At 40.0% G+C, this 14,137-nt stretch overlaps 1 protein-coding gene across 2 annotated transcripts in view; it reads left to right on the top strand.

Annotated features, from left to right (window-relative positions):
- Positions 1 to 6,510: 6,510 nt before the first annotated feature.
- LOC306702782 (talin-2) overlaps positions 6,511 to 14,137 on the top strand; it is a gene marked incomplete at its 5' end in the record, with an annotated part of 45,466 nt that continues 37,839 nt past the window's right edge. Inside the window, 9 exons of one of the 2 annotated variants that reach the window (XM_079168462.1) lie at positions 6,511 to 6,658; positions 7,073 to 7,170; positions 8,229 to 8,358; positions 8,688 to 8,840; positions 9,598 to 9,740; positions 10,020 to 10,147; positions 10,415 to 10,478; positions 10,620 to 10,724; positions 13,744 to 13,899. In XM_079168462.1, the coding sequence (XP_079024588.1) occupies positions 6,523 to 6,658; positions 7,073 to 7,170; positions 8,229 to 8,358; positions 8,688 to 8,840; positions 9,598 to 9,740; positions 10,020 to 10,147; positions 10,415 to 10,478; positions 10,620 to 10,724; positions 13,744 to 13,899 (1,113 nt within the window). The remainder of the gene's footprint in view (positions 6,659 to 7,072; positions 7,171 to 8,228; positions 8,359 to 8,687; positions 8,841 to 9,597; positions 9,741 to 10,019; positions 10,148 to 10,414; positions 10,479 to 10,619; positions 10,725 to 13,743; positions 13,900 to 14,137) is intronic. The other variant, XM_079168461.1, reaches the window with a different exon arrangement.

Genomic DNA, 14,137 nt, shown 5'->3' with positions numbered 1-14,137 from the left:
AACAAGAAAATTCATCACATATGACATACAAGCTCCCAATCTCCCGCTTCCTATAGCTAGCTACTCGACTTGCTAAACACTGGCTATGCACTAGCCTAGACAGCATGCTATCGTCATTAGCATGTTAGCATCGATCGCTAGCTTGATATTATAACCATCACCATGTATATACAATAGGCTATGTAGCCAGACCCAGACATAAATTATACATCAAGCTAGTTGACATCTGTCACACTCAGATACAATATTTAACTTGACAGACAATCTGTTGAACTTGAAGATCTGAAGACTGAACTCGTGAACTGTTTTTTGATTCATGGAGAAAGTATTTTGAGTATTTTAAATACAAAATTACTCCACTCTAAAGTATTTTGACTATTTTAAATACAAAATTACTCCACTCTAAAGTATTTTGTTACAAATTACGTTAGATTTTTAATCGGCCTTATCAAATACAAATCACATAATACTCAAAAGTAATTGAAATACGTATTTCAAATACAAGTAATAGAAATACTGCCCATCTCTGCCAGCAGCTCACATTGTTTGAAATCTGTCAACACTTCCACTCCAGTAGAATGGGGCTACAGCCTCAAAATGAAACAAAGGAACAGTCTTTTTAGGTCCTCTAGATTCTTGACGGACTACAGAGAGCCCTGCTAACGTGCTCAAGTAAGGCCCAGTCAAACTTTCATTTAAAATGGTGAAATGTCTCAATCCTTTCCAATGAATTTTCCTATCTGCTTGTCTGACTTTTTCCAAAATTACACATCCAGGGTACTCCACTTCTGCCCCAGGCCACTCTGTTGTATCACTTTTCCACCACAATGTCTTTGGCAGGTAGATGTATCATATTGATCCCACAACAAAAGGCCTACACTGGAGATGTACAAGGCTAAAAAGCACCTTCAGGGCATGGCGGCTTGAATGCAGCCGACTCTTATCATGACCGCCATTAGGACTGTAACGATTTGTGTATTCATGCCGAACCTTCACGGTACAGGGTCACGGCCTGGTGCACGCTGCCGCTCACAGAATAATACACGGTATGCAGAATAAAGTTTTACAAGTGTGAGTACCGCCCGGAAACTTTTAGCTGTACGCTGTTGGCGACATACGCTGAGGTAAGCAAGACTACAGTGATGCTAGCAGCTCTGTGAGGCTTAGGCACAGTAGTGCTTTGATGTCATAATGTCCCTATGCAACCATGCTCACAAGCATGTTGATGTTCATTATTTTCAGTTTAGCATGTTAGCACGCTGAGTTTAGTTAATTATCACATAACACAAAGTATATCAGAGGCTGACGAGAACGTCAATACGTTTTGCAGGTATTTATTCATAAATCAAAGTATTGAAAATTACACATTAGAAATTTTGACTAGATGATGCCGATAGATGAAAAGTCTGTGGATCAATGTTATTACAATTCTTTCTCTGGTGACTATCATGGCGTTTGCTCAGTTGTCGTCATGTGAGCTAAGTGATGAATGTATATTGTATGAAGTCTGGGCACCATGCACAATCGTATATTCCTGAAAATCCCTATAAATTATTTAGCTAAAGGCCAGTCCACTATGATTTAATTGGCCCTGAATGAGCTCCGGCTGTCAGTGGTGTAAACCACATGAAGAATGTTGCTTACAGCAGAGTGGTGCTGTTGCATATTCTTTGTTATGTGAGCCTGCAGTAGATCAAAGGCGTGTAGGTGTAACTGGTGCGGTTTGGTTTAAAGTCAGGAGGGGGAGAGATGCTTTGTGCTTATGTATTACAGTGTGGGAGTGCACAGCGTATTAATGATTATAGATTTGTGGTGTGTGTGCCTGTGCGTGTGTGTGTGTGTGTGTGTGTGTGTGTGTGTGTGTGTTGTTTTTCAATGCATTGGTGGTTCAGTGTGCAAGGTCAGCGGGTCCTTTTTCTCTTCTCAAAGGGTTTACTTTTGTTGAATTTTTCAATTTTAGACGTTACAATGTCATTGATTTCTTATATGAATGACTGCAAAAGGTTCTTGATGTTGTTCAGGATATCACTGCTCCTCTCTCGTTTGACATTTATAGTAATGACGATGGCAATTTTATATAGCACATTTCATTACATCTGAAATTCAAAGTGCTTTAGATTTAGAAGGACACATTGTAAGAATATAGATATAAGCATAAAATCATATCAGCATAATCAACATAAATATAAATATAAGCTGACAGGTGTGCGAGTAAAGTAGATGGATTAAGCTGCAGACTGACGGCACCCTGGTGAATGGGCCGTGCAGTCAGATACAGCAGGCAGGTAAATAAAGCGTATAGGCAAACAGATGGGCCTGCATCCAGATGGATTTACCAGCATGGAGAGAGATGGAGAGAGATGGAGACGGGACCGATGGAGCAGGTTGCTGTAGGTGAAACTGCACTGCTGTAGTTATTTCTAAAAATGCAGCTCTGCTTGTTGTCATGTAGAAATACCTATCGCGGAGCATCTCTGCTTGCTTTTTGTTCCTTGCTGTGTTTAATCGTAAAGTCTACTGCTAAAACGTCATGTGCTCCTGCATCTGTAATGTTATCAGATTATTAACTAAATTGACCTGAATAGGCTGTCTAGTCCATAAAATGCACCAGGATTGGATAATTGAGCTATTTATATATAGGTAGATATGTATAATATATATAAATAGCTCATTTATCCAATCCTGGTGCATATATATATATATATATATATATATATATTCATTCAGTGATTGGATTAAAGAAATAGAATTTTTCTATTGAACATTATAATATAATATAAGAATTGCGCACAGATCTTTTTTTTAATGTACGTGCTTATTGTGCTGAGACTGATATACTTTAACAGTATCCTAATATATATATTGTTTGGTTAAAAAGATACTTTTGTGTGTCCTGCTCCTTAAAAATAGTTTATATATAAACATATGCAATTATTGTGATTTTCTCACACAGTCTCTTTTTTCCATTAATTTTCTTTTTTTTAAATGGAAGGAGCTGTTTGTTAAATTGCGTTAGTCCCATACATGATAATTACTAGGGTGGGTTTGTTACTGCTGTTTGCACACCGGAGCCATATTCCCACACTGGATTTGGTAGCAGCCTAATGAGTTGGTTGTGCTCAAGTGTTTTGGGGGCTTTACAATCACATTTGATCTTGGCAAATCCTTTCTCATCGCAGGGACGGGAAAATGTATGATGGGATGCTTTGGTGGTAATCCGGGTTCGATGAAGACTCTGCTTTGTCTTGATGAAAGGGAGCTTTACCTCCATTTTTTTAAAATTGGCTTTATTGTGATGCTCATTTGTTTTGCGTGGCGGGATTTGTGTCTAATCAGTTTAAAAGTTTGATGTTAAATGAGTTGAAAGTGTTTTCAGCTGTGATTGTTTATGAACAAATCAGTCCTTATTTCAAATGTGGTGTTTGTGTGCAGTGATAGAAATTATAGTTCACAGAGGATTTACATCAGGGCTCATTGTGGTTTAAGGGAGGATGAATCAACTGTGGTGTGTGACATAATACATTTTCGTGTATTTTCTTTCATGACTGAAAAAGAGATGGAAGTAATTTTTGTACGCTTTTTTTTGTACAACCATTGTTCTTACGCCATGTCAGTTTTAATCCCCACTACTGTGCAGCATGTGCGTTTTGAAACTAATTTGGTCAAATTGGGCGAAAAGGAGCAGAACAGCCTGTCGGGCCTTGAGCTGGGGCTCGTGGTCAAATTGGTTACCTGTATCGATATTCATACCGAACATTTATTATGGTATTCTTTCTCCTTAAAAAGGCGTTAAAGCATATAGTCCATTTTGGACTATAATTGCATTGCAGCAAAGTTAGCGATATTGAACCATGATGTAGCGTAATGTTGAAATCCCAAAGTGATTTCTGCGGTTGAAATTCCACGGCCGTAAATAAGCTTTCTCTACAGTTCATACTTCCTGCCGAGCCCGCTGCCGGTTCCACTGATAACCATTTCACCATCTTATTTGTTTATCGTGTTGTGTCCCCATTGCTTCCTCTTATCTTTTCACGTCTTCCTGCTGACTTGTAGAGGCTGATGCTGCAGCAATTACAGTCTAAAAGAGCAATAACACATCATTTCTGTGGTTGGTCTATTTGCGGAGGCAAACTAATACAGACCCAAAAGTAAAATCCAGACCACCGAGGCTCCAGTCTGTGATTGAATCAAAACAGAAAAAGGGAGGGGAAAAACATAACTGATCGTAAACCAGATGGTGATGCCTTGTGGATTTGTAGGACGATTTGTTGTATTTTTATAAATGCGTTCCCATACTTGTAAATCACCCCATATCACCCACCTTTTGTTGCTTTCATGCACTGAATTAGTTCTTTTGCTGGTCTTTTAAGGGCATCACCGAGAGATTCTTCCGTCTTCACACTGCTTCTGTGAGACATTTTTCATTGTGACAAGTCAGGTTTAACACCTTTGGCATCACTAGAATAATGGGTCATATCTGTATGAGAAAGGTGTTTGTCCTTGAAGTTCAGTCAAACGTGTTTGGCTGTGGTCCAACTGCTATCAACAGGAGGTTTTTTTAGAAGTGGTTGACTGATTGAGACGGAGCCCTCGAGCAATAACTGAAGCAATTTAACAGGCTACACTAAAACCTAGTGCACCAATCAAGGCAGTTATTAAGCATGTTACAGAGCTACCATGCTACAGAGGCATCTTTGAAAGGCTGCCTAACAAGTTTTTTTGATATAATGATATTGTATCTATTGGTCTTTCATGGTAGAGATAAATGGCAACTTATTTAGCATCTTAGATGTGTAGTTGTACTATTGCCACAGTTGGCTTCGGGATACTGCGGAGGAGTGTCAACATTGTGTGCCGGACAAACACCTTCACTTCTGTATGTGAGCACATCTCACATAAGAACCAGATTCTCAACGTCTGAGTCAGGGTCAGAAGCTGGCGGAGCAGATGAGGGGCTGCCTGTGTACTTCAGCCATGGCCCGGACTGACCCCTCATCTTTGACCCCCTGGCACAGAGGGGCCTTGTGTTCCCATTTATTCCAGACAGCAGGGGTTCTGTTAGGGGTGTCAAGCTTTCTTCTTCTTGTTCCTGAATTTAATCTCTGTGAACTACAGCGCACGGTCAAATTATATTTTTTTGGCCACTTGGGAGCAACGGAAACGAGTTGTGAACACAGCGTTGACAAATCACCACCGGTGAACTTGTTGGCAAACGGTTAATTATTGACACATCCAGCAGTTACAGAGAAACCTCATTTATTTGGAGTTGTGTTCCTGGCCACCTGGTCAATCTAAGTCCAATATTCACTCTTTTAGCTCCGTTTTTGGTCTCCTCCAAATCTTGGGAGAAATATCTGGCTCTTTAGCTGCTAACTGCTAATTCTATGTTCACCAGCTTGTTGCTAACTGTGTATGTCTGCCATCTGGTGCAGAGTCAGCTGATCATTTTCTGTAGGTTTATCACCACAAGCGACCTCTTTCACATGGTTGGATGTTTTCACATTATAATTTGATACATTATTAACATACAAAATAAGATTATAACAAGTATAGTTTTCAATTAGTACACTTTTTGTGATAGGTCTATTTAATGCAGTGAGACATGGCCATTACGTAACCATGAACAGATGTTGTAGCAAGCTGACAGCTCAACATTCCATTTTTTTGTTTTCTTTTACCACGTTGTGTTGTATGCTAACAATGTGGGACCAAAACTGACTTTAACTTTAGAAGATGACAAGCTGGAAATGACTTTGCTGCCTCTGAACGCACATCATCATCTAGAGTCTCGTTGATTTTTTTTTGTCACTGGAAATGAAACTAATTTCAGAAGTGTAGATTGTGGAGAGTTGCCTCTCCAGCTCCAGTAGTTGTGGGTAGATTTGTTGCTTTGTTTTACCTTTTTTTTAAAAGTCTCTTGCTCAGAATATTCAGTGTCTTTTCTTTGTCTCCAGCAGGGACCAGATGGGCCGTTTTCAAAAAGTGATAAATTTGTTGTCTGCTCTTTTGTTTTATGAAGCATAACAATGGCCTCGCTGTGCACAAATTAGCACTTTCTTCACATTCATAAAATTCTATTGTTTATGCAAGGGTAACCGTGCAAAGGAAAGATATTTGTGTGTGTGTGTGGCATTACTGCAAACCTAACTACAAGAAAGCACAGATGTGTGAAGAGAAAAACAGCTTTAGTTTCTGCTTTTTCTAATGGGGAAAATAAAAAAAAGATGTTACCCGTTTTATCAAGCATAGCAGCGATGCCGCACTGGATTAATGTACATTTATACACTGTATTCAAATTTGAAAATCACAATTATCCCATTCACATTCTCTCTTTAACAGGAAAATCATTCTCCTCCAACATCTGGCTCCTTCATCACAGTCAATGAGTTTCATCACTGTGCTTAAGTTTTGGACCTCCTGGACTTGCAATAAACTCAACCTCTGCTGCTCTGTCCTTCCCCTCTCTGTCCTCCTCGTTTTGCGCAGGTGTAGCTGCAGCCGACGCCCACGCCGCCTGCCAAGATGGTGGTGCTGTCGCTGAAAATCTGCGTTCGCCAGTGCAATGTTGTGAAGACGATGCAGTTTGAGCCCTCCACAGCCGTCTATGACGCCTGTAGGATAATCAGAGAGCGTGTCCCCGAGGCTCAGAGTGGACAGGGTGAGAATGATGAAAAGACACGAGATGAGGTTTAAACTGTTCATCACCGTTATCTCCAAAACTAAGCACTACAGTTAAGAGGAAAATGTACATCATTAATGAATGTAATAATATTGTATGATAAGCTAATGCTGGGATCAGACTACTTGACATTTTGTCTATTTAGGCGACCGTAGAGTTCATAAAGTGTTAATGTGACTTTGCCGAGACACCACAGGTTGGACCCCAGTCAGTCATAGCTTGCCATCTTTCACTACGTTTGTAACGTATACAGGTGATCATAAGGAGGTGGCAGGGTCCGACTTTACTGTTCCACCTGACAGCATCATCATTACCATTTGCTGATCGTGGCATAAGGACTTACTTCCATCACAACAGTCTCTAAATTGCTCATGTTTCTCCTCACTGTTCCAGCTTCAGACTATGGTCTGTTTCTGTCTGATGAAGACCCCAGAAAAGGCATCTGGCTGGAGTCTGGAAGGACGCTGGACTACTACATGCTCCGTAATGGGGTAAATATATCCACATGTTTAACCCAACACACGAGGGCTGTCCCGAATATTATTTTTGGGGGCTTGGAATCTCCAGTGAGAAATATATGACAATATTCAAAGCTTCGACGGTGGTTGGACTGTAGGCTATAGGTTACAGCGTTTGCCTCACAATATCGTTTTAGGTCGTAAAATGTGCTGTTTGGGATTTTTTGAGGATAATACACAAAAAAACACAAAAAAAACCCCCACAATGTATTCAAATACTGATTTGGACATTTATTACCATGGCATACTGATTTGTTATGTTTTAGTAACCTTAATACATGATTCCAGATGTTCTAATGGTCAACTGCTAACTGAGATATAGCACAATGTGATTTATTTGAATAGATCATTGACAAAGTGCTTTATGATGGAGAAACTTAAAACAATATCTCATTCATTGAAAAATACTTAATTAATCAATTACAAGTGGGAACAAAGACAGTGTACAGTATAATTCATGGCCTCAGCAGTACAAAAATAGTGAAGCAGGATGAGAGAATAAAAGCACAGAATTAAATTGGATATTAAGAAAACAATTTAGCACATCAAAGGATGCTTTTTAAAAGGGACTTTAAAGACGTGCTCCAGCCAGCTGTAGATCCTTTGCTAGTCTTGGGACCCTGCTGCCAAACGCCTGAGCGATTCTGGTTTGTCGTGTAGTTCTGCCCCTCAGTACATCTGTGGGTTTGGTTTTGCAGCTCTAAATGGTTTCTCTTCTTCAAATCCACCAAAGGCAACCCAGGTAGAAGGCATGACTGTGACCAATTATTCTGAACCAAATCTCTCCTCATTGTTGTGATTGGAAGGGAGCAGCGAGCTGTGATAGGCAGCCGTTAAATAAGGTTTTCTGGACTATATTCTTCCCTCTCTCCACGCAACTTGGATGCATTTGATCATTTTCCCAGCGGGTACTTTCTCTTTCTCTCTCTCTCTCTCTCTCTCTCTCTCTCTCTTTCTCTCTTACATTCAGTTCCTGCATTCCTCTCTCAATTTTTTTGGTTCTCTTCTCTCTCTCTTTTGTATTTGAGCAGGACATCCTTGAATACAAGAAGAAGCAGAGGCCCCAGAAAATCAAAATGTTGGACGGGGCCGTGAAAACCATCATGGTGGACGACTCCAAAACAGTGGGAGAGCTGCTTGTGACTATATGCAGTAGAATAGGTACGTTTCTTTTACTAGCCCTTTTCTCCATGCTTTTGGAGTGTGCTGTATAGGTTTCACATGTATTAAAGTGTTGCTTGCTGTTTAATAGGTCCAAAGATTTATGCATTACAATTCTGTGTCTTCTTAACCCCGTCTATGCAAGGCATGCAGATCGATCGCTCTACCACTAGGACATTTTAATTGCATTTTTTTTGTACAAGAGCTTTTGCAAACGTGAATGTAAAACACAAAAGCGTTCTGAAAATAATCCTGTTAAATTAAACGTGTATCCAACCGGATTCTGGGGGGGATATGGTGGATGATTTATTTTCCTCTTTTGATTCCAGGCATCACAAACTATGAGGAGTACTCTCTGATCCAGGAGACGGTGGAGGAGAAGAAGGAGGATGGGATGGGTACGCTGAAGAAAGACAGGACGCTGCTGAGAGACGAGAGAAAAATGGAGAAGCTGAAAGCCAAACTGCACACAGACGATGACTGTGAGTTCAGTGGAATTACATTTGACCCGGTGGTGTAGTTGATGGTGGCCATTTATTTTGCTTAAGTGTTGTTAAACACTTGTTGGCATGCCCTAATGGGTCCAGATGCTTTCTCATTTACACCAGTACATTCCACATTGAATTTAGCCTTGTGCCAAAGTGGACTAAAGGATACTTTTAGGAATATGTGGCATTTTTTACTGCAAAAACTAGTTCAAAGAAAATGTATTAAAGGACTAAAGAAAATGTATCCTTTATTTTATGTAAAGCTCTTTCAATTGCCTTGATGGTGAAATGTGGCATATAAAAACAACTAGCCTTTCCTTTGATCAGTCTACAGATATCTGTAAATGCTGTCTGGCGCCACTGGAGCATAGTGTTACTGTTCCGCTCATTAGACCCGGTTTTAGAAAAGCATACACATCCGCACATGACATTACACAGTGTAAGGTTGTGAAACATCTTTGACTTTTCATAGAGCCGGCCAACTCAGTAGCCAGGCAATCGGTGGGAGAGTAAAATATGATGAATGGAGGACGAATGGAAATGGCTCGGAGTTGATACTCATGTCATCCAGATAATAAAGATAATTCTTAGAACCCACAGATTTCACACACGGTTATACAACTCACACTCAAACATACAGGGATTCCTCTCATCTCTTTGCTTTTAAATCCTTTCTTTTCTCTGTAACCACGTAGATTTTTTTTCTTTTTTTGAATAATCTGATCCCCGTGGATGTATTTTGTGTTGTCAGTGAACTGGCTGGACCACAGCAGAACGTTCAGAGAGCAGGGGGTGGACGAGAACGAGACCCTCCTGCTCAGACGCAAGTTCTTCTACTCCGACCAGAACGTGGACTCCCGAGACCCCGTCCAACTCAATCTTCTTTATGTGCAGGTCTGACCCTCACTCGAGCATGTTTACCACCAGAGGAGAATGTAACTACAAACCAGGAGAAATACAATACCATCCATTTCTCCATCATCACCTAATGGTGACACGTAGCTACCAAACTGAGCAGTGGCAGAAAACTGAATATTAAAGAAGTGTTTGTATCTGGTTATTAAAAGCTGTTTGCAAGAACCAGATACTTGACTCAAAGCTATAATATAAGGCTTTCTCAGTTCAATTTGTTTCACCTTTTACCCAATTAATGAACACATTTCTTTCTTTCAGGCTCGAGATGACATCCTAAACGGTTCTCACCCCGTATCATTTGACAAGGCTTGCGAGTTCGGAGGCATTCAGGCCCAGATCCAGTTTGGACCGCACATAGAACATAAACACAAACCTGGATTCTTAGAGTAAGCATCTATCCCACAAGAAGAACATTTATCCATACTGAATAATTTGACATTTTAAAGAAAATATATCTTTATACTCTATAATATTTGTAAAATATTAGAACTCATTTGATTTGAAAAGTCAACCTTTCACCAAACATTTGTATTCGTATTGTAAATTCAGCTTAAAGAGTTTATGAAATTGATATTTCTTCAGAGTTTTAAGGCTGAGGCAGAATCATTTTTTGTAGAAATGTATTCTTCTACTGTGTTTCATTTCTTTCCTAGCTTGAAGGAGTTTTTACCCAAAGAATACATCAAGCAAAGAGGAGCTGAGAAGAAAGTATTCCAGGTGTGGTCATATTGTCCATTTGAAAAATGCACATATGGATTTTTGCATTCAACACATTTGACAAGTATGCAACTATTGTTCAAATGCTGAATACATGTATATTATATATATTACATAATGCATGTATATTCCAACCTGCAGGATCACAAAGACTGTGGAGAAATGACAGAGATTGAAGCAAAAGTGAAATATGTTAAACTGGCAAGGTCTCTTAGGACATATGGCGTCTCCTTCTTCCTGGTCAAGGTACGTTGCAACACATATTTATTTCTAGGACTTCACAAAAATACACCATTTTAATGAAGTTCCACTGCACAATTGTATTCACTGAAAAGATCCTCTAGCCTGAAGTTCTTTTATCCTGTTTCAAAAAAAAAAGTGATTATCTAAAAAGGGGGAAGTAGTTTTGAAAGTGGTTGAAATGTAGTCTGAGCCTTTTATGTCCCGAGTGTGAAATCTGTTCTTTGGGCTTGCTGTTAACTGGATAAAAAGGTTGAAGGCAGAACCCAGCAGGTGGGGAAAATTGTCCGTGTCCACCTGGAATTTCAAAGCTTCTCATGTCACCCAAATCAATAGGGAAAATAAATATATATATTTATATACGTTTTTAATGATTTGAATGTATTTTCATCGGCAAATGTAACATTTGTCAACCTTTTCTAAAGTGGGTTAAACTCATATCCGTTGATTTTACATAGCTATTCTGACCAAATTGTTAAAAAGGAACCGTTTGGTATTTGCATGCCTTAAATTATCCCTCATACATCTTATACATCTCCTCACTGTTCTTACACACACACACACACACACACACACACACACACACACACACACACACACACACACACACACACACACACACACACACACACACACACACACACACACACACACACACACACACAAATACACACAAATACACAACGGTTGAACCTCGTCTGCGGGGAGTTCAGCGTGCTGCTGGAAGGAAACCAAATGATGTCTGTGCAGCCGAGTGTGCCACTAAAGATTATTTCAGAGCAAGTGGGGTGAATGAGGGAGAAGGAGAGACATTGCACAGGCAAACCTGGGCCACTTACTCTACCAAATGAGTCCAACTGCCAGGGAGATGCCTGCCGAAACGAGCAATTTGCAGATTTCTTTTTTTCCTGTCGCATCATTTGTCACCGAGAGGACATCCTGCATTAAGTCATGGGAAACTTCCCTGTCTGCGTCAATAAATTGCTTTCCAATTGTCACCTGTTCTGACTTCATCCCTGCGCTCTCGTAGAAAATGAGATAATTTCTGGCAATTGCTTTGAATAAAAACAGTCACTTGTGCTGCTGTTACTGACTCTCTGCCAGGCAGTTCCTGGCTTTTCATCAGTAGCTTTCAGCACCAGGGGATAAGGGTAGAGATGAAGTATAATAAAAACACAAACTTTCTATTAGGTTGGAGCTCACCTCATCAAATCTTAATTTGCAGTAGCTCACACATTCCACAGTCCTGCAAGTCCACACTATACTTTGCCTTTTTATTCCTATTAAGTGTAAAACCCACAAATCCTAAACTGTGTCCCACCTCCTGGCTTTGGATCTGTGTTCCACTTGGTCAGTTTGACATTTTATCTGCTCACCTTTTGTCGTTTCCGTCATTCTTGAGTGTAATCCAGTGGAGCAGAAACATCTTAAAAATAACCCTGGAAAAAATGCAGCCTATAGTACCTAACCCATAACCCCTGGAGGCCCCAGAGGGTTTACAGGCCCTCCAGGACTTTTTACACAACTCACCTCTTTGGCCTCACGTCACAGCCCATCACGGTCTGTCCATCTGCTCACCGACTGCAGCTCCTGGAGAAACACTTTCTCTTTCCATGCAAGGGAAAGGAAAATAAGTCAGCTGTTCTGCCGGCTCAGAGAGCGACTGAAGTATGACATTAGAGGCTTAGTGAATACAGGGGGAGGTTGAGAGTTTTTGACAGGCAGATAAAGACATGATTAAGACATAATGCTTTAATTACTAAGTGGGGAAAGTTCTTTTTTCCTTCTTCTTTTAACTGGTTAGACAGATGAATACTCATCTTGGCAGATCAGTCTGACAGCAGAATTAGCGTTTCAAGCTGCAAGCCTATAAATTTAAATTCGCTTGAACTGTTAATCTGTCCTTTTCTCTAAACGCCTTTTTATTCAGGTAATACCCTCAGCAGGCCCGGGAAAATGGAAATGAGTTGTTTGCTGAAGGGAATAAAAGTGACATTTTAAAATGCTTTGTTTGCATCATGGGGGTTGGTGTCTTGTTGGTTTTATTAATTCTACTTTTATTTATGCAACATCGTCCAGAGAGAGGGAAGTCTTTTGCTCAAGTGTACTGCATACATAAGGCAATGAAAAGTTTTACATGTTGCAGTTTTAAATACAGACAAGATAAGACAAACTGGCATTAACGCGCACAAAGCCTCAGTGGAAACATGTGGATGTAAGGGAGCGCTGCATGGTTGCCGGCAGTCCAACTGAGAGTACTTGTATCACTATGGTGGGTAAAAATGGTCCTACTACTACAGGAAGTGTTGCAGTATATGGGCTAATTCACCAGTACTAGTATTAATGTCAGTATCGGTACTTATAGAGGCCTGTCGTTCATTGTCAGAGGCCAGTGTGTGTCTGTGTGTTAGCAAGGTTTATTGGCAAAAATGTGGTAGAAGAAGTATGCAGGATTATGATAAGTGATAGTGAATGATTAAAACAGACATCAATAATGTAATATATAATGAAATGCAAAGTGTGGATTAAGAGTTTATGGAAACTCAAAATGTCTAAAAAATTAAAGCAAGGAAAAAATAAATATGGTTTACTTAATCTAAAAGGAGCAAATGTTTAGTGTTTTTGTCAATTCAGAAAAATCCAGTCATGAGATCTTGTCAAACTGTTTGATTTCCTTAAGTGCAGGAGTGATAAAAGTGCCAAAAAATATAAAATAAGTTTCCTTAAAAAAGCAGATCTCTTTTAACTGACAATAAAAGGCAACTCACTTGTGTTTGAGTGTACACAGTGCTTTGTTAAACTCATAAATTGCTAAACTCTGTATGAGAGAAACTATCACTTTTCCAAACCGAAGCTTGAGATGGTTATTTGACACCATGTTGGCGGCTTGATACCGCTTTTTTGTCTGTGAGCCGCCATTTTCTCGATAATGTGCAAAATGATGCAACTGTTAACGAGATTTCTTTTTTTGTTAAGTGTTTTAAACATTTGGATGGATTGAAAACAAAATGGTGTTTTCTTATAGGAAAAGATGAAGAGTAAGAACAAGCTGGTGCCGCGGCTCCTGGGGATCACCAAAGAGTCTGTGTTGAGAGTGGAGGAGAAGACCAAAGACGTGGTTCAGGAGTGGCCACTCACCACTGTGAAGAGGTGGGCAGCGTCGCCCAAGAGCTTCACCCTGGTAAGACACGCACACAAACAAAACGACAACATCCTACTGGACCCTGGACCAGTCTTACACTAGGATTCATCACAGAGGCTCTGGATATTGTTTCACAAGAATTCACAAGGTTTTCGGTATTGCTGACTTTGTTCTCTCAGCCGGTTTATCTTTTATTCATTCTGTCCACACTGAGCATAAATCCCATGTCGTAAATAAGAAGGACAGGCTCACAGTGAGCCCAACTGTTCACTGCAGT

This window comes from Pholis gunnellus (genome assembly GCF_910591455.1).
Source record: "Pholis gunnellus genome assembly, chromosome: 1".
Lineage (NCBI taxonomy): Eukaryota > Metazoa > Chordata > Actinopteri > Perciformes > Pholidae > Pholis > Pholis gunnellus.
Note: the sequence above shows the minus strand (reverse complement) of the source record. Positions and strands in the feature narration are given on the sequence as shown.